This window comes from Eubalaena glacialis, chromosome 4 (assembly GCF_028564815.1).
Source record: "Eubalaena glacialis isolate mEubGla1 chromosome 4, mEubGla1.1.hap2.+ XY, whole genome shotgun sequence".
Taxonomy (NCBI): Eukaryota; Metazoa; Chordata; class Mammalia; order Artiodactyla; family Balaenidae; genus Eubalaena; species Eubalaena glacialis.
This window is the reverse complement of record NC_083719.1, coordinates 158,091,872-158,111,936: the sequence shown is the minus strand read 5'-3', so window position 1 is coordinate 158,111,936 and position 20,065 is coordinate 158,091,872. Positions and strand designations below refer to the sequence as shown.

The window sequence follows — 20,065 nt, the reverse complement described above, 5'->3', positions numbered from 1 at the left end:
TTCCACTTACATGAAGTACCTAGAATAGTCAAATCCATAGATAAAGTAGAATAGTATTTACCAGGGACTGAAGGTTATTGTTAAATTGTTAACAGAATTTCAGTTTAGGAATATGAAAAAGTTCTGGAGATGGATAGTGGTAATAATTGCACAAAAATGTGAATGTACTTAATGCCACTAAACTATAAACTTAAAAATGGATAAAATGATAAAATTATGTTACATATATTTTTTACCACAAAAAAAAGTCAGATAACAATTGGTGGTAAGGATATAGAGAGATTAAAACCCTCATCCACTGCTGATGAGAATGTAAAATGGTACAGTAGCTTTTCAAAACAGTCTGGCAGACCTAGCTCTTCCACTCCCAGGTATTTATATGAAGAACACAAAAACCCTAATTCAAAAAGATATATGTCGGCTTCCCTGGTGGTGCAGTGGTTAAGAATCCACCTGCCAATGCAGGGGACACAGGTTCGAGCCCTGGTCCGGGAAGATCCCACATGCCGTGGAACAACTAAGCCCATGCACCACAACTACTGAGCCTACGCTCTAGAGCCCACACGCCACAACTACTGAGCCCACGCGCCACAACTGCTGAAGCCCATGTGTCTAGAGCCCGTGCTCTGCAACAAAAGAAGCCCCCGCAATGAGAAGCCCGCACACCGCAACTACAGAAAGCCCATGCGCAGCAACAAAGACCCAACACAGCCAAAAATTAACTAATTAATTATTTTTAAAAAGATATATGCACCCCTATGTTCACTGAAGCGTTATTTGTAACAGCCAAGATATGGAAACAACCTAAGTATCCACTGATGGATGAACGGATAAAGAAGATATGGTATATATACACAATGGAGTACTACTCAGCCACAAAAGAATGAAATCCTGCCATTTGCGATACTGATGGACCTTGAAGGTATTTTGCCAAGTGAAATAAATCAGACAGAGAAAGAAATACCATATGATTTCACTCATATGTGGTATCTAAAAAACATAACAAGTGAACAAACAAAATAAAACAAAAACTCACATATACAGAGATCAGATTAATGATTACCAGAGGGGAAGGGGGCTGGGCAAAATGGGTTAACGGGGGAGACTGTATGGTGATGGATGGTAATTAGACTTGTGGTGCTGTACACCTGAAATTTATATAAAAAATTTAAATTAAAAAAAAAAAGTCAGGGGGCTTCCCTGGTGGCGCAGTTGTTAAGAATCCATCTGCCAATGCAGGGGACACGGGTTTGAGCCCTGGTCCAGGAAGATCCCACATGCCGCGGAGCAACTAAGCCCGGGCACCACAACTACTGAGCCTGCGCTCTAGAGCCCGTGAGCCACAACTACTGTGCCCGCGTGCTACAACTACTGAGCCTGCGCTCTAGAGCCTGTGCGCCTAGAGCCCGTGCTCTGCAACAAGAGAAGCCATGGCAATGAGAAACCCACGCACCGCAAGGAAGAGTAGCCCCCACTCGCCGCAACTAGAGAAAGCCCGTGTGCAGCAACAAAGACCCAACACAGCCAAAAATAAATAAATAAAAATTAAAAAAAAAAAAAGTCAGGGAATTCCCTGGTGGCCCAGTGGTTAGGACTCGGCACTCTCACTGCCAGGGTCCGGATTCCACCCCTGGTTGGGGAACTAAGTAAGATCCCACAAGCTGGTGCGGCCAGGGCGGGGAGGTGGAGGGGCGGGGGTGGGGTGGGGGGTGTAGTCAGGCAGTACCTCAAAAAGTCAAACAGAGTTACCATTAGAGCCAGCAAGTCCACTCCTGGGTATAAACCCAAAAGATAGGAAATATATGTCCACATAAACACTTATACATGAATACTCACAGCAGCACTGTTCATAATAGCTAAAAGGTGGAAACAGTCCAAATGCCCATCAAGTGATAAATTTAAAAATAAAACGTATAATATTTCATACAATGGAGAGCCCACATGCTCTGTACCCTGCGCACCACAGCTACGGAGCCCATGCGCCCTGGAGCCCGCGCACCACAACTAGAGAGAGAAAAACCCGCAGGCCACAACTAGAGAGAAGCCCGCACGCTGCTGCAACAACAGATCCCGCGTGCCTCAAGGAAGATCCCATGTGCCGCAACTAAGACCCAACGCAGCCAAAAAAAAAAAAAAAAAGGAATGCAGTACTGATACATGGACAGATCTTGAAAACATTATGTTGAGTAAAAAAAAGTAGTCACAAAGGACATATTATATGATTCCATTTATATTAAATATCCAGAATAGGCAAATCTATAGAGACAGAAAGTCGACTACTGGTCACTTAGGGCAAAGGGGTACGGGAGGTAAAAAGATTAGGGGGAAGGTAGGTAAAGGACATGGGTTTTCTTTTCCTCCTCCTCTTCTTTTTTTTTTTAAAAAATATTTATTTATTTATTTGGCTGCGCCGGGTCTTAGTTGAGGCACTCGGGATCTTTGTTGCGGTATGCAGCTCATAATTGTGGCACGTGGGATCTTTTAGTTGCGGCGTGTGGACTTCTTAGTTGTGGCATGCATGCAGGATCTAGTTCCCCCACCAGGGATCGAATCTGGCCCCCTGCATTGGGAGCGTGGAGTCTTACCCACTGGACCACCAGGGAAGTCCCCATGGGGTTCTTTTTGGGGTGGTGAAAATGTTCTAAAATTTACTGGTTACACAACTCTGTGACTTACCAAAACCACTTAATTGTATATTTTAAAGGGGTGAATTGTATGCTATATGAATTACATCTCAATAAAGCTGTTTTAAAAAAAGAAAAAAGACTTAATGGTATAGGACACAAGAAGGAAGAAAGGGTAACTACTTGGTATTTGGCTTAAGTGACTAAGTGGCAGTAATTTATTCACTAAGGCAGGAAATGAAAGAGAAAGTACTGGTTTGAGGAGGAAAATAATTAGGTCAGTTTTCTTTTTTTTTTAAATTTATTTATTTATTTATTTATTTAAGGCTGTGTTGGGTCTTCGTTTCTGTGCGAGGGCTTTCTCTAGTTGTGACAAGTTGGGGTCACTCTTCATCGCGGTGCGCGGGCCTCTGTCGCGGCCTCTCTTGTTGTGGAGCACAAGCTCCAGACGCGCAGGCTCAGTAATTGTGGCTCACAGCCCTAGCTGCTCTGCGGCATGTGGGATCTTCCCAGACCAGGGCTCGAACCCGTGTCCCCTGCATTGACAGGCAGATTCTCAACCACTGCGCCACCAGAGAAGCCCTAGGTCAGTTTTAAACAAACTGACCTTAACTGCCTAAAGGACCTCCTGGTGAAAGCTTCAAGTATAGAGTTGGGATGCAGATTTGAAGCCTGGGGAAATACTAGCACTGTGGATATGAATTCAGTTTACTGATGACAGTTAAAACTCAAGAGTTAATAAGGATGGAAAGAAGGAGAAGGAGAAGGAGAAGGAAAAGGAGAAGGAGGAGAAGAGAACATGAAAGTCAAGAACAAGATAGATAGTTACTACGAGGAAGAATTTTCCTACACCGGACAACCATAAAATTAAAAACTAGTATCCACTGTATTACCAGGTCACTAATGACTCTGCTTAGAACACGGTTAGTGGAATAAAAGGAGAGAATGAGAAATTTCAGTGCGTTCAGAAGTGAGTGGCCATCTGGAAGTGGAGAAAGTTGATGATTCCTCCAAGAGTGGTTATGAAGGGAAGGTGTGAGGAAGACAGAGTCATGGGTAGGAATTTTAGGACAATAGGTTTATTCAAATATTAGTTCCCTTCAGTACTATAAAGAGCTACACTAATTCTATGCTCTAATAAACCAAGTTAAGAAGACTCTTTTTAAAAACTATTATTAGGGAATTCCCTGGTGGTCCAGTGGTTAAGACTCCACACTGCCACTGCAGGGGGCGTGGGCTCCATGCCTGGTCAGGGAACTAAGATCCCACATGCCTCACACAGCGGCAAACAACAACAACAACAACAACACCACTCATAGTCACCATCAATACCATATTCTCCTGGTATCTCTCTTCCATCTCTGATTTTCTCCCATCTCTTTTGCACACTCACGTCTCCTCCTTACAGACCTCAAATGTTGGCTTCCTCAGAGCCACCTTTTTTCTCACCGTATATTTTATCCCAAGGCCATCTCATCCATGCCCTACCCGTGGCTTTGACTAATATCAACAAGCAGATGTCACCTCTAAGTTATATAGATGTTCCAGTGCTCTCAGTAAATGAGAACACTATGTATGTACTGGTAAAGCTAAAAACTTGGGAACCAGCCTGAGATATAGAAACCTTAGACTTCATTCTCCCTCACTCCCCATTATCTGTCCATTAGCAAATCATATAGATTTTATCTCCTAAATAGTTCTTCATTCCCTATTCACAACTATAATCTCACCATAATCCCTGCAATGACCCTTCTAATTATCTCCTCTGATTTATTTGTGTCCCCCTCCAAATCATTTTCCACACTGCACTCACAGTGAACTTTAAAAAACACAAATCAGATCACATCTCCCTCTGCTCATAGCTCTTTAATGGTATCCTATTATTCTTAGGAAAAAATACAAAATTGTTAATGAAGTCTACAAAATGCTGCATGATTTGACCTATATCTATTTCTCCAGCCTCATACTGTACCACCTTCCGTCACTCTATGGGCTGCAGCCTTTTCAGGGGTTGAACATATACTACTTTCTGTGCTTGGAACCATCTTCTTTTTTCCCTGGTTAATTCCTACTTGTCCTATCAGGTCTCAGATCAAAGATAATTTTAGTAGCAAAATTGGCCCTGCCTACCCGTGAACCAGAAGTCCAGGTTAGGTACCCCCACTAATATCACTGACTGTACATCAATATTTTGCCTTGAACACACCTCTCAGTTAACTAATTATCTATTTGTCTGATTACTTGCTGGTGCCTTCACCCTTTAACTGGACTCTAATTATACACAAAGGGAAGCAAAATGTTTTGCCAATTACTGGATCCCAATACCTAGCATAGTACCTATAGAATGTACTTATTACTTGTTGAACAAATGGCATAGACCCAACTAGTGCATATAAAGAATACCACAATGAGTAAGAAACCATCAGTCTCACAGGCATAGGAAGGGTAGAGGGGGAGGACTAAAAGAATTTTCTACTAGTAGAATTTAAATGTCCAAACAGGTCACAAAGTTTGATATCATTTTCTTTAAACAGTGAGCTATAAAGGTCTTTGGGCACTTCACTATTAATAGTCAAAATATAAAATAAAATCCAACATACTACTTGTAGCAAGTTATCCTACAGATAAATAGACATGAATACATGAAACACATAGTTCTTTATAGCACTGTTTTGTACGCACACACACATGTGTATGTATATACATATGTATTTTATGTATAATCTTTCTAACACAAGATTAGAAACAACCTAAATATCCATCAACAGGGGAATGGTTATATAAAGTACACCATATTCAGAAAGAGGAAAATTATGGAGCTGTTTAAAAAAAAAAAGAAAAAGTTTTCAATGGAAAAATATCCAAGAAGTGAAAAAACTGTAGAACAGGGGCTTCCCTGGTGGCACAGGGGTTAAGAATCCGCCTGCCAATGCAGGGGACACGGGTTCGAGCCCTGGTCCAGGAAGATCCCATATGCTGCGGAGCAACTAAGCCCATGTGCCACAACTACTGAGCCTGCGCTCTAGAGCCCGTGAGCCACAACTACTTAAGCCCACGCGCCTAGAGCCCGTGCTCTGCAACAACAGAAGCCACCGCAATGAGAAGCCCGCGCACGGCAACAAAGAATAGCCCCCACCCACTGCAACTAGAGAAAGCCCAACGAAGAGCCAACACAGCCAAAAATAAAAATTAGGGCTTCCCTGGTGGCGCAGTGGTTAACAATCCGCCTGTCAATGCAGGGGACATGGGTTCGAGCCCTGGTCTGGGAAGATCCCACATGCCGCGGAGCAACTAAGCCCGTGAGCCACAACTACTGAGCCTGCGCGTCTGGAGCCTGTGCTCCGCAACGGGAGAGGCCGCGACAGTGATAGGCCCGTGCACCGCGATGAAGAGTGGCCCCCACTCGCTGCAACTGGAGAAAGCCCTCGCACAGAAACGAAGACCCAACACAGCCAAAAATAAATAAATAAATAAATTTATTTTAAAAAAATAAAAAATAAAAATTAAATAAATAAAAATTTTAAGCACCCCCCCCCAAAAAAAACGTGTAGAGCATACATACAATATGCTATGTTTATGTTAAATTAAATCAAAGGGGGTAGGGAGATGAGAATATATAGTTGGATTTACATAAAGGAAGTCTAGAAAGAAACATTAATAACAACTGGTTACTTTTTTTTTTTTTTTTTTTTAAAGATACCCTTGTTTTTTATTTATTTTTATTTTTGGTTGCGTTGAGTCTTCGTTTCTGTGCGAGGGCTTTCTCTAGTTGCGGCAAGCGGGGGCCACTCTTCATAGCGGTGCGCGGGCCTCTCGTTATCACGGCCTCTCTTGTTGCGGAGCACAGGCTCCAGACGCGCAGGCTCAGTAGTTGTGGCTCACGGGCCCAGTTGCTCCGCGGCATGTGGGATCTTCCCAGACCAGGGCTTGAACCCGTGTCCCCTGCATTGGCAGGCAGATTCTCAACCACTGCGCCACCACGGAAGCCCACAACTGGTTACTTTTTGAAAGGAGAGGTAAAGAGTGGGGCAGACCAGAGATTTCTTTAATCTTGTGCATATATAACCTATTTAAAACCTAAAACACATATATTAAAACTACAATAAAATCACGAACTATCTTAACAGAAAAAAGGGAGCTCAAAATGAAGTTTGAGCCCTTATCTTATACTATTTTAAAGTTAAGACACGTAAGATTCATATAGAACAACCAAATAAGTAACAAACTTTAGTAACTATAGAGAATAGTCTAAATCAAGACTTTAAAATTCAAAATGACTTATAAGCAATCTTTATAACTGTTTCAGCTTTAAAACTAACAAAAATGATACAAACCTGAAGACTGAAGTAGAAAAACATAAATATACTGGAAAGTGATTGTGGACAATGTAAACTTTAGCTAATAAGCCTAACATTTTCTGGCATCTACAGATAGAATAATTGAGAATTTTTAAATCATAGAGTAAAATAAAACAAACCTTTAAAAAAAATCCAGGGGGCTTCCCTGGTGGCGCAGTGGTTGAGAGTCTGCCTGCCAATGCAGGGGACGCGGGTTCGAGCCCTGGTCTGGGAAGATCCCACATGCCACGGAGCAACTGGGCCCGTGAGCCACAGCTACTGAGCCTGCGCGTCTGGAGCCTGTGCCCCGCAGCAAGAGAGGCCGCGACAGTGAGAGGCCCGCGCACTGCGATGAAGAGTGGCCCCCGCTCGCCGCAACTGGAGAAAGCCCTCGCACAGAAACGAAGACCCAACACAGCCAAAAATAAATTAAAAAAAAAAAAAAAAAAAATCCAGAAAAGATAAAATACATAATAACAATTCATTAACGAAATGCTCAAAGGTAAAAATGAATTATTACTAATGGAAACTGCATGTTGATAATTCCATACTGTATTTTATCATGTATAATCAACTGCAAGTATTACCTTTCATTTTTGAGTGTGTGTTAATCAACGGATCAGAACAAATCCTGCAGGGCCACCAAGGGCGTCTCTTGAATTTTGCCCAGATGAGATCTCCAACTTCATACTTCAGCGGCGTAGCCTTTTTCTTGGGCTGACACTTGAGACAGACAAAACATGGGGCATCAATAAAAATCAGAACCTTTTGAAACAACATATCATCTTTCCACTAGCCTTCTGAGAAAGCATTACCAATGAATACTAGATGAAAACACTCCAGCTTAACCACAATTACAAAATAAGTACAATTAAAAATTACTTTGTCTTAACTATTTATAACACAGCCCTTTATACAGTCAGTAGTAGCTCTCAATTTACATTTGCTTTACATAAATAAACTACCTACATTCTAGGGAAATAAATAAGCTATTTCAAATTTTTAAAGAGCTAAAAATTGAAATAATAGATAAACAGAATCATCCCAAGGAAAAGATATCTTTGCCCAAGGCCTTGGATCACAACACAACAGGGGTGGGGGATGGGAGGTTGGGAGGGGAAGAAATTTAACAATGTCAAGAGACTCTGATCCCACTACAGCGTTATATGCCAACTTTATCTCAATAAACTGGGGGGGGGGGGGGGGCGGTGGTCCCTTCTGCAGGTGATACTCTACATCCTTCTCAAACACAGACATTCTTATTAATTAATTAACAATAATGGCCTACTGAAATAATCCTGAAAGCTACAGGCTAGATTCTTGCAATGTCAGCACAACTGACTTATATTTTTCCCAGGACATGCAAGAGAGGCTGCATCCAGAACAGTCCACTGCCCAACTCCAAGGAATACCATTCAAGCACAATACAATATGAATCAAGCTCCCTGGACATATCCAATGCAGAGACCCTGGCTGCATCTTTTCTCCAAAAATAATACCTAATTAATCTGCAATCCAAATGCTTCCATCTCAGCTCTAAACCCATACCCATGCCTTTAACACCGCATCAACAATACAGAGGTCTCCTGCCCTGAGAGGAAGATGGCTTTGTGTTTAGTAGGACTGAGCCCCCCCCCCCCACCCATAAAGCACACAAAGGAATTCACATGTGCTGAGCTGTTTCTGGGTAACTAAAAGCAGCATCTAAGGTACTTGGACAAAGGACAACCTACTCCATTTACTCCAAGGGGGCATACAAATATTATGATTTTCTATAAATGCCATATCTTGAAAAAGGCTTGGTGAGTTCCTCCCTCAGACTCAGTCGTCCCTCCTTAATGCCTAAAACAGTACCCACCTAGTACATATTAAGCGTCCAATAAAGAATATGCTGAATGAATTGACTGAAATCATTCAAATAAAAATGATGAGTAATACCTCGGGCTCAAGGATATCAAAGTATTGGGCTCAATTAAATGATTTGTAAGTTACCATTCAACTTTAAGACTGTGCATTCAGAGAGAAGTAAATCTCACAGAATACCCTTATTGAAAATAGTGTCATTAGTTCTTCATGTATATAGAGTTACTAGGAAATGAGACAGAAACTACAACTTTTAAAACATTTTTTTTGAAAAGCAAGCCCCAAGGGGCCATTTTTGCCTGTTATCATTCTGTAAGTTATCAGAAAAAAAAATTACTTCAAAGCTAGTTGGCTTTGAAACTTTAAAACCATGATACCAAGATGGGATAGAAAAATCTTTTACATGCCCCTGTACTGAAAACTACAATTTGAGTAGGTTCCCATAAATTTCTGATATAATCTGATTTGTAATCATTTACTTGTCAATCATTGATAAATATGGACTTATTTATCTGAGTCCTAAACGACTTTAAATATACTACCATTTACTTGATGTTTGCTATATACCAGGCACTGTTCCTCCTTTAATCCTCTTAAGGTCGATACTATATTATTACTCCTATGTTACTATATACCTATAGTCATATAGTTATGTAGTAGGTGGCAGAGATAGGATTCAAACCTGGGCAGTCCAACTCAGGATCCCAAACTCTCAACTACTGTCCAATAACAATAAAACCCCATGATTATTACATGCTTTATGACAAATTCAGCCATAATCAATCTATAACATGATACTGGTTCTGTCTTTGCCATATATTACTACTACAAAGTGACTGTAGTAGTAATATATCAGGAATATATCAGTGAACAGGAATTAAAGCCATAAAACACGAGGCTTCAATAATAGATGGATAAGAAAGACCATGACTGGTACCGCTTAAAGCCAGAAGCCAGAATCACACAACCACGCAAAGCAGTAATGAGTTGTCTTCTGACTCTATCACAAATTGTGCCACCTTAAACAAGTCAGTTAATTCAGCATCAGCACCCTAAGACATAATAAAACCAGGAAAGAAACACTTGCTCTACCATGAACCATGAAAACGAAAATAACTATTAATTCTACTCCTAATATTTTTACCCAAAGGAAATAATCCAAAAAAGTAAAAGAACTGTAAAAAGATATCTAAAGCAGTTATTTATGACAACAAAAAGTTAACATCCTAGACAACCTATGGAATGAGAGAAAATATTTGCAAACAATGTGACTCTATATTCCAAAATATACAAACAGCTCCTACAACTCAATGACAAAAAACAAACAACCCAATCAAAAAATGGGCAGAAGATCTAACTAGACATTTCTCCAAAGACATACAGATGGCCGACAGGCACATGAAAAAATGCTCAACATCACTAATTATTAGAGAAATGCAAATCAAAACTACAATGACGTACTATCTCACACCAGTCAGAATGGCCATCATTAAAAAGTCTACAGGGACTTCCCTGGTGGTGCAGTGGTTAACAATCTGCCTGCCAATGTAGGGGTCAAGGGTTCGATCCCTGGTCCGGGAAGATCCCACATGCGGCAGAGCAACTAAGCCCGTGTGCCGCAACTACTGAGCCTGCACTCTAGAGCCTGCGAGCCACAACCACTGAGCTCGCGTGCCACAACTACTGAAGCCCACGTGCCTAGAGCCCATGCTCTGCACCTCCACAACAAGAAAAGCCACCGCAACGAGAAGCCTGCATACCACAACGAAGAGCAGCCCCCGCTTGCCGCAAGTAGAGAAAGCCCACACACGGCAATGAAGACCCAATGCAACCAAAAATAAATAAATAAAAATAAAATAAAAAATTGGAAGAAAAAAAAGAATGGATCAGATTCTACATAAAAAAACAATAATAATACGCCTGCCAATGCAGGGGACACGGGTTCGAGCCCTGGTCCAGGAAGATCCCACATGCCGCGGAGCAACTAAGCCCATGCGCCACAACTACTGAGCCTGCGCTATAGAGCCCGGGAGCCACAACTACTAAAGCCCACACACCTAGAGCTTGTGCTCCACAACAAAGAAAAGCCACCACAATGAGAAGCCCATGCACTGCAACAAAGAGTAGCCCCCACTCACTGCAACTAGAGAAAGCCTGCGCGCAGCAACAAAGACCCAACGTAGCCATAAATAAATAAATAAACAAACAAATAAATAAATAAATAGTCTACAAATAGTAAATGCTGGAGAGGGTGTGGAGAAAAGGGAACAACCCTCCTACACTGTTGGTGGGAATGTAAATTGGTGCAGCCACTATGGAAAATACTATGAAGGTTTCTCAAAAAACTCAAAATAGAGTTGCCATATGATCCAGCAAACCCACTCCTGGGCAAATATCCGGAGAAAACTCCAATTTCAAAAGATATATGCACCTCAGTGTTCACTGCAGCACTATTTACAATAGCCAAGACATGGAAGCAACCTAAATGTCCGTCGACAGATGAACAGATAAAGATGCGGTATACATATAAAATGGAATTCCATTCAGCCATAAAAAAGAATGAAGTAATGCCATTTGCAGCAATCTGGATGGACCTAGAGAAAGACAAATATCATATGATATCACTTATATGTGGAATGTAAAAAATGATACAAATGAACTTATTTACAAAACAGAAACAGACTCACAGACATAGAAAACAAACTTATGGTCACCAAAGGGGAAAGGGGGGGTGGATAAATTAGAAGTTTGGGATTAGCAGATACAAACTACTGTATATAAAATAGATAAACAAGGTCATACTGTATAGCACAGGGAACTATATTCAATACCTTGTAATAAACTAAATTAGAAAAGAATCAGAAAAAGAATGTGTTTGTGTATAACTGTATCACTTCGCTGTACACCAGAAACACAACACTGTAAATCACCTATACTTCAATTTTTTAAAAAAAGTTAACATCCAACAAGGGACCTGTTAAACAAATTATGCTGAAAACTCCATGAAATATGCAAAGTGCAGATGAAGTTATGGAATACTGAAAATGTAATACACAGCCACACATATGATATACCAACTATTTAGAAACTATGCCAAAACTATGATAAAAAAAATAAAGTCACTGAGAAACACAAATAAAAAATAGTTTCATTAAATTAAAGGTATAATGGGTAAAGATTTTCATAAACCTGAGACATTAATTTCCTCCTTACTATGTAATTCATTTACCAGGATGACCAAATAAAACAATATATACAAACCTATTGGGGAAAAATGTCTATACAAATACATATTATTAATGAAGAGCAACATCCAAATCCAAGTGACCTTAATATACAAAAAATTAGAAACAGGCAAGAAGTCCAGACCAAAGTGAGGCTTCCAAACATGAAAATAGAGAAAATAACAACAAGGGAAAATTAAAGGTGGAAAAAAAAGCAATATGACTCTTCTCTTCAGAAGAGCTTAAAAATCTCACCTGGGAAAGAAAGACTCCAAAGTAACTCCTTGTAAAGCCCATAATTCAGCTAAACACCTGCACACAAAGCTCAACAAGAAACACAAAGATGAATTCCTGATCCTAAGGCACTTGGAGAATATCAGGGAAGACTAGAGTGAAGAAATGTCATCTGAGCTTAGGCTGGCCGGATAGGCACATTTCAGAACAGCTTTCCCTAATATCTCTATGTCCAGTTGGATGAAACATATTGGTGCTAATTCCCTGGTCGGGGAACTAAGATCCCGTATATCTGCGGGGCGTAGCCAAAAAACAAATTATAAAAAAATTAAAAATTTTTAAAAAAATGTTACACTAGAAAATGTTTGACACAAAAGAAGGCAGTAACAAAGGATTAGAGGAACAAAAATACAAGACATAAAAAACAAAGAGCAAAATGACGGATATCAATCCTACCTTATCATTATTTACATAAAATGTATATGGATTTCAAATTCAAAGGCAGAAATTGACAGAAAAGATTTTTAAAAAATTACACAACTACACTGTCTAGAAGACACACTGCAGATCAAATTCAAAAAAGGGACTGAAAGTAAGAGGATGAAAAAGAAATAACATGCCAACAGTAACACACGGAAGGAAGTAATAAAAGTGGGGACATTACTACTGATTCTATACTAATAAAAAGGATTATGAGAGCGGTAGCAACAGTTGTACACCAACAAATAGGATAACTCGGATGAAACAGACCAAGTCCTAAAAACACAAAACCTACCAAGACTAAATGACATAGAAACAGAATATGTTAACAGACCTATAACTAGTAAGGAGACTGATCAGTTGTGAGTAATCAAAAAATCTCCCCACAAAGAAAAGCCCTGTAGGGACTTCCCTGGTGGTCCAGTGGTTAAGGTTCTGTGCTTCTAATGCAGGGGGCGCAGGTTAAATCCCTGGTCCGGAAACTATGGTCCCGCATGCCGTGAGGCGTGGCCAAAAAAAAAAAAGCCCTGGACCCAGTGGCTTCCCTGGTAAATTGTACCAAACATTTAAAGAAGAACTAACACCATGCCTTCTCAAACTTTTCGGAAAAAACTAAAGAGGAATAAACTCTCTAACTTACTCCTTGAGGACCGCATTACTGATACCAAAGTCAGACAAAGAAAAAGCTATAGACCAATATCCTTTTTTATAAGTTATTTTTATTTATTTATTTATTTTTGGCTATGTTGGGTCTTCATTGCTGCGCTCAGGCTTTCTCTAGTTGCAGTGAGTGGGGGCTACTGTTCGTTGCAGTGCGTGGGCTTCTCATTGCGGTGGCCTTTGCTGCAGAGTACAGGCTCCAGGCATTCAGGTTTCAGTAGTTGCAGCTCGCGGGCTCCAGGGTGCAGGCTCAGTAGTTGAGGCACACTGGCTTAGCTGCTCCGCGGCACGTGGGACCTTCCCGGACCAGGGCTCGAGCCCATGTCCCCTGCACTGGCAGGTGGATTCTTAACCACTGAGCCACCAAGGAAGTCCTAGACCAATATCCTTTATAAAGACTGATGCAAAAATCCTCAACAAAATTCAGCAAAACAAGTTGAACATCATATAAAAAATCCATAATATAAATATCAATCACTATTTTGAACAGCTGAAACTAATATAATACTATTATGTCATTATATCTCAATTAAAAAAAACAACCAAAACAAAACAAAACACCATGACAAAGTGGGATTTATTACTGTAACACAGGACTGTTCAACACATGAAAACAGATAAATTTAATACACCACATTCACAGAATGAAGGATTAAAATCACATGATCATCACCACTGATGCAAAAAAGGCATTTAATAAAATTCAATGTTCATTCATGATAAAAAAATACTCAACAAACTAGGATTAGAAGAAAACTACCTAGGACTTCTGGCAAGTGATGGGCTCAGAGTTTATACCCAGCAGTCATTCAATAAATACTAAAAGGAGGTCAGGTAATATAAAGGCAGGGACTCTGGGGTAAGGGTTTAGTAAAGTGGATGGTCTTCCAATTTTTTTTTTTTTTTGGCCGTGCGGAGCAGCATGAGGGATCTTAGTTCCCCAAGCAGGGATCGAACCTGGGCCCCCTGCAGTGGAAGTGCAGAGTCTTAACCACTGGACTGCCCAGTCTTCCGAATTTTTTAATCAAGTACCCCTTTAAAGAATTTCAAGAGGGGCTTCCCTGGTGGCACAGTGGTTAAGAATCCGCCTGCCAGTGCAGGGGACACGGGTTCGATCCCTGGTCTGTGAAGATCCCACATGCCGCGGAGCAACTAAGCCCATGCGCCACAACTACTGAGCCCGCGCGCCACAACTACTAAAGCCTGCGCACCTAGAGCCCGTGCTCCAGAACAAGGGAAGCCACTGCAACGAGAAGCCTGTGCGCTGCAACAAAGAGGAGTCCCTGCTCGCCACAACTAGAGAAAGCCTGTGCACAGCAACAAAGACCTAACGCAGCCAAAAATATAAATTAATTAATTAATTAATTATTTTTTAAAAAGTGAGTATAGGAGAGAAAGGTGCCTGAGGACTAAGTCCTGAGGGGTAGAAACAGGTAAGGATTCTTTTTAAGCTCTGCTAGAATTGCTTGGCCAACAGATTCTCCAAAACTCCCTGGCTTGGGAATGGGCACTAAATTTGGGACAAGGATAGCATATCAGAATTTAGTCACAGAGTATTACATTTCAAAGCTATAGTTCTTAAAAAAATTTTAAAAAGCTATAGTTCTCTAAGCAACTTTCAGATTACCAGTTAATCTCCCACATATCCAGATTTTGGAAAGGGGGTACACTTTGGCTATTCGAAACAAATATTCTGGTACAATGGAAGTGTCTCTTTCCCCAACATTTATCCATCATGGTGTCATGAACTGTTAGTCTATTCAGAAACTGGGTACACTAACAAATTTGGTTTCATGAAAGCTATGGAGTTAACCCTAGGTTCTAGGGAAGGGTCACAGACCAACCTTCCTCTCTGCCTCCCTTGGCTCTGCCTTCAACCTTTCTAAGCACAAGTGAAAATGGAACCCACTTTTAATGTTTTATTACTGTGTGTTAGAAACATCCCCAGCTATTTTCTTTTTTTTTTTTAATTTTTGTTTGTTTGTTTTTGTTTTTATTTTTGGCTGTGTTGGGTCTTCGTTGCTGCACGCGGGCTTTCTCTAGTTGCGGCGAGCCGGGGCTACTCTTTGTTGCAGTGCGCGGGCTTCTCATTGTCGTGGCTTCTCCTGTTGCGGAGCACGGGCTCTAGGCACGCGGGCTTCAGTAACTGCGGCACGTGGGCTCAGCAGTTGTGACTTGCAGGCTCTTGAGCGCAGACTCAGTAGTTGTGGCGCACAGGTTTAGCTGCTCTGCAGCATGTGGGATCTTCCCGGGCCAGGGCTTGAACCCATGTCCCTTGCATTGGCAGGCAGATTCTTAACCACTGTGCCACCAGGGAAGCCCCCCCAGCTATTTTCAATTGAAGCATTCATAGTCATGTGTGAGTGCTCAAAATCATTCTCGGGTCCCCAGCCCTCTTCAAAGATAGTTTAAAAAAAAAACCAAAATAACTCTCCAACCCAGTCTCACAACAGTATTTCATTCAAGTCAGAATTGAAGAGGGTTAAAAGTGCATCTCAACCACATCACACACTGAGTAACTGCTAAGTAAAATAACTGTACTAAGTATAGTGATCTAGCGAGCTACATTTGGTCACAATAAAACTCAGGCACTTTGCTGAACACTTAATACTTAATACTGAATTATCTCTGATGTCACAGTAGCTTCTAAGAATAGAGTAGGAGTGTGTTTTTCTCCATATCATGCATGCAAAAACTGAGGCAGAAATTAAGTCATTTGCCCAGGTTCACAAAACTAGTACTAAAATTTCAATGCAGGGAATCAAACCTGACTCCAATAAAAATGCTTTTAACATTGCACCAGTCTATTCCCAGAAGATAAACAAGAATTTTCTTTACACAGGATTCTACACTTTACATATGAATTTCCACAATATTTAAATATAACTCACATCCCCCCAAATATTTTGGAAATCCAATATTCCCCTATCAAGAACAACTAACTTAAGGGAATTCCCTGGCGGTCCAGTGGTTAGGACTCGGGGCTGTCACTGCCAGGGCCCGGGTTCAATCCCTAGTCAGGGAACTAGTAAGATTCCACAAGCTGCACAGCGGGGCCAAAAAAACAAACAAACAAACACACACACACATTAACTAACTTTAAAAAGTCTATTCACACAAGCAAAGCCACTGAAGCTGTTCTGCAGCTGTCAACACATTTTCTGGTTTGCCAAGAGCCTTTTCTTCAGCCATGGAGGGCAGTGACTAAAATCTCAGAAACAAGCAACTATACTTCAGTTAAAAAAAAGAAAAGAAAGAAAACCTCAGTAATGATTTGAGAGAACATGGCATACTTTAGAAAAACAGTACTTTAAATGTAACTTAATCTCTTCACTTTTTAAATGATGGAAGCAACGGAAATAATCTAGATGTTGGATACAGACTTGGCTAATTACAGAACACCTATACGTTTGAATGCTATACAGAAATTTTATACATATATACTAAGGGAAAAGGCATGTAATACAATGATCTCAAATCTTACAGAGATACATTTTCATACACAAACATATACAAAAAATGTCTGGAAGGATAGAAGTCAGAATGATAAATGGGTCTGTGGATACTGTCAAGTGATTTTTGGCTTATCTACATTTTCTAATTTTTGTACACTGAACATGTATTATGTGCATAGTTTTTTTTAATGAGATAATACATATCACAAAACCACCTTTTTAACCACTTTAAAGTATCCAATTTCATGGTTTTTAGTATATGTTGCATAATATTTTAAAGTAAATTTTAACACACATTTCCTTTGAAGGGAAAAATAAAAATGTATAGAAATGCAGCAAGACAGAATTTCCTACCACAGTGAGAAAAGTGCACCAAAGAAATAAGCATTATAATCCTCTGAACTGCCTGTCTTGAAAAAAATCTGAAAGTGCTTTGTCTCTGTGCCTCATTTGTATCATCTGTAAAATGGGGACAATTAATAATGCCTACTTCATAGGGCTCCTGGAAGTATTGAATAAGCTAATACGTAAACATTATTAATATGTTAAGTACCAGTAGCTGGTAATGTGTTAGCACTATAGGTGTTAACTTACATTATTTCAAAACCCTGATATCAGAAACTTGTTCTTCCTCCTCTATTCAAACCTGATTCTACCCTAAGTTGCAACATTTAAGGGTTCTATTTATTTTTTATGTTAATTATTAGTATAAAGGTATCATTTTAAGAGCACAGTGTAATGGTTAAAAACCTAGGCTCTCTGAAATCATACTTCATAAAGTTATAAAGCGCCTAACACATAGTTACAACTCAAAAAGCAGCTGCTATAATATTATTCACTGTATTTCTTCGAAAAGGTACATTTATTTAAACTACTTTAAGGATTAATATGGCAGTATAGGCACTTAACCTCCATTTAACACTATGTTTACAAAAATATTTCAATTTCCAAATAACTGACCTAAAAATATTTAAATAGTAACACAATTCCAATGTTGTTACATGATTTATATGGTATTATAACATTAAAAATGAATGTCCTCTCTGAGGGATAAACTATTCCCAAACAGAATGTGAAAGACAGAGGGACCAAATGACTTGTCCAAGACTATGAGATAAAGCAGGGTAAGAAGATAAATATCTATACTACTCTGTGCATTTGTAATTCACTAAGTCTTTAAAGTCTTAATCCCTTATATACATTACATTTGCTTATAATTAAATGACGAATTATACACACTGCCAGAATAGAGAAATGCATGGGCTTAATTTCTGCTATGCTCTTAAACCACCTGTGAGACTCTGGACAGCTACTTTACCTCTCTGAGCTTGTTTCTTTGCCTGTGAAAGTAGTATAATAATGCCTCCAATTTTGTAGCAGGCTGTTTCAACTGAACAACTCTATTTTTAATCGAGTACAAATTATCAAAAATAAATGATAGCTATGGGGGTCCAGTGGTTAAGAATCTGCCTTCCAATGCAGGGGACGCGGGTTCGATCCCTGGTCGGGGAACTAAAACCCCACATGCCACAGGGCAACCAAGCTCACGTGCCACAGCTACATAGCCCATGTACCTCAACTAGAGAGAAGCCTGCGCGCCACAACGAAAGATCCCGAGTGCCGCAACTAAGACCTGACACAGCCATAAATAAATAAAATAAATAAATAAATATTTTAAGTAAATAAATGATAGCTATTTTTAGTCAGTGATTACAATTCTTCTACCTTACAATGACTGTGATTTCCTTTCCCAGTCTCAACCCAAAACTGCAAAGGAAATATTTAACTCCAGAATAGTATAAAAAGTAAAATACTATTTTAAGCATTTGCATTACTCCCACCTCACAGCCACATAGCCTAATAAATGCATGTGTGTATTCTAGTTGTCAAAGATCTTTTAACATCCATTATATCATATGAATCTCAAAAACAACCAAGTAAGGTAGGCAGCACAGATTTTATTATCCCATATTTACAGCAGACAAGGAAACAGAGGCTCGGAGTGACCCTGTCAGAAGTCTAGAGGCCTTTAAGAAAAGGCAGGGATTAGAGGCCAGCATCTTCTGATCCCTACTCCACCACACCAACCACAGAACAAAAGAGTGAACTAGAGTACTTGAAGTCTCCTCCCACCAATCCTCTCTACCTGGTAGATGGGAGTCAGAGCTAGGTCTAATAACTTGCACTGAGAAGAAAGGGGGATCTGAGACTGAGGTAAGAAAATCTAGCAATGAGTAGTTAGATAAATGGTTTCTGGCAGCATTACAATTTTAGCCTGCAGCAAGCTAAGGCAAAAGACTAAAGATTATTGTGTAAAACTTAATTGTTACTAAGAAATGACCCTTGCTTATTGGCTAGATCCAGGAACAATATATCAAAGAGAAAGCATGGACAATAGATCAAAGGATCACTGAAGTCTTGGAAAAGGACAGCGTAAAAGCAGGGAATTGGTCCAATGAAAGCTGGAAAGCAGAGCAGCTGCTAGGTTGGTCATGGAAACTGGTGTACTGAGAACCACACGGTAAGGTTGAGGCTAAGGATGTAGCATGAAGCTGCTCACAGAGGGCAGCCTGCTCAAGAGGTAGAACAGAAACATGCAGGCCAAGGCTTTCCTGCTAGCCCAGGCCTTTGGCTTTATGCCATAAGAATTTTCAGACCGACAAGAAAACAGGGTTGGTGACAGTGCAGAACACAGGCCTGAAAGGATGCAGCCCTCTACAACCCCAGAAGGCTTAAAGCAGGGAGGAGAGCTATACTCTCTGGCTTGACACAACAAAAGAAATTGTTGTATGCTGTTATGCCTGTATGTTATACTGGAACTGAATGATTTAAACATTAGTTTGGGGCTATCCTTGGGCTCTTAATCTGGAGAATTTCAAAACACTGACCATAGGCCTTCTCCCTACAATAGAAAATCTAGTGCCAAATCACTCCAACATAAATCAATTTTACTCTGCATAGTCTTTCTGGCCATAAATTTTTCTTTCAATGTTTGAGAATCTACTATGCACCCAGCAATTCTCATTTATCATTACATCATATAACTGTTGGGTATGACCTGGGGCTTATTTTTCCTCTTACTTCTGCTTTAGTCTGAGCCTTTCAGGGATTTGTTTCTGAGTGCTAGAGGAAACAGATCAATGGTTCTCAACCCCGGCTGTACATCAGAATCACCTGAGGAGTTATAA

General features: G+C 40.2%; 1 protein-coding gene across 4 annotated transcripts in view; it reads right to left on the bottom strand.

Annotated features, from left to right (window-relative positions):
* NSD1 (nuclear receptor binding SET domain protein 1) overlaps positions 1-20,065 on the bottom strand; it is a 137,759-nt gene that overhangs the window by 78,478 nt on the left and 39,216 nt on the right. For 3 of the 4 annotated variants that reach the window (XM_061189980.1, XM_061189981.1, XM_061189978.1), the window contains one exon: positions 7,549-7,684. In XM_061189980.1, coding sequence (XP_061045963.1) covers positions 7,549-7,684 — 136 coding nt within the window. Of the gene's footprint in view, positions 1-7,548; positions 7,685-11,255; positions 11,273-20,065 lie in introns of those variants that run through there. The other variant, XM_061189979.1, reaches the window with a different exon arrangement.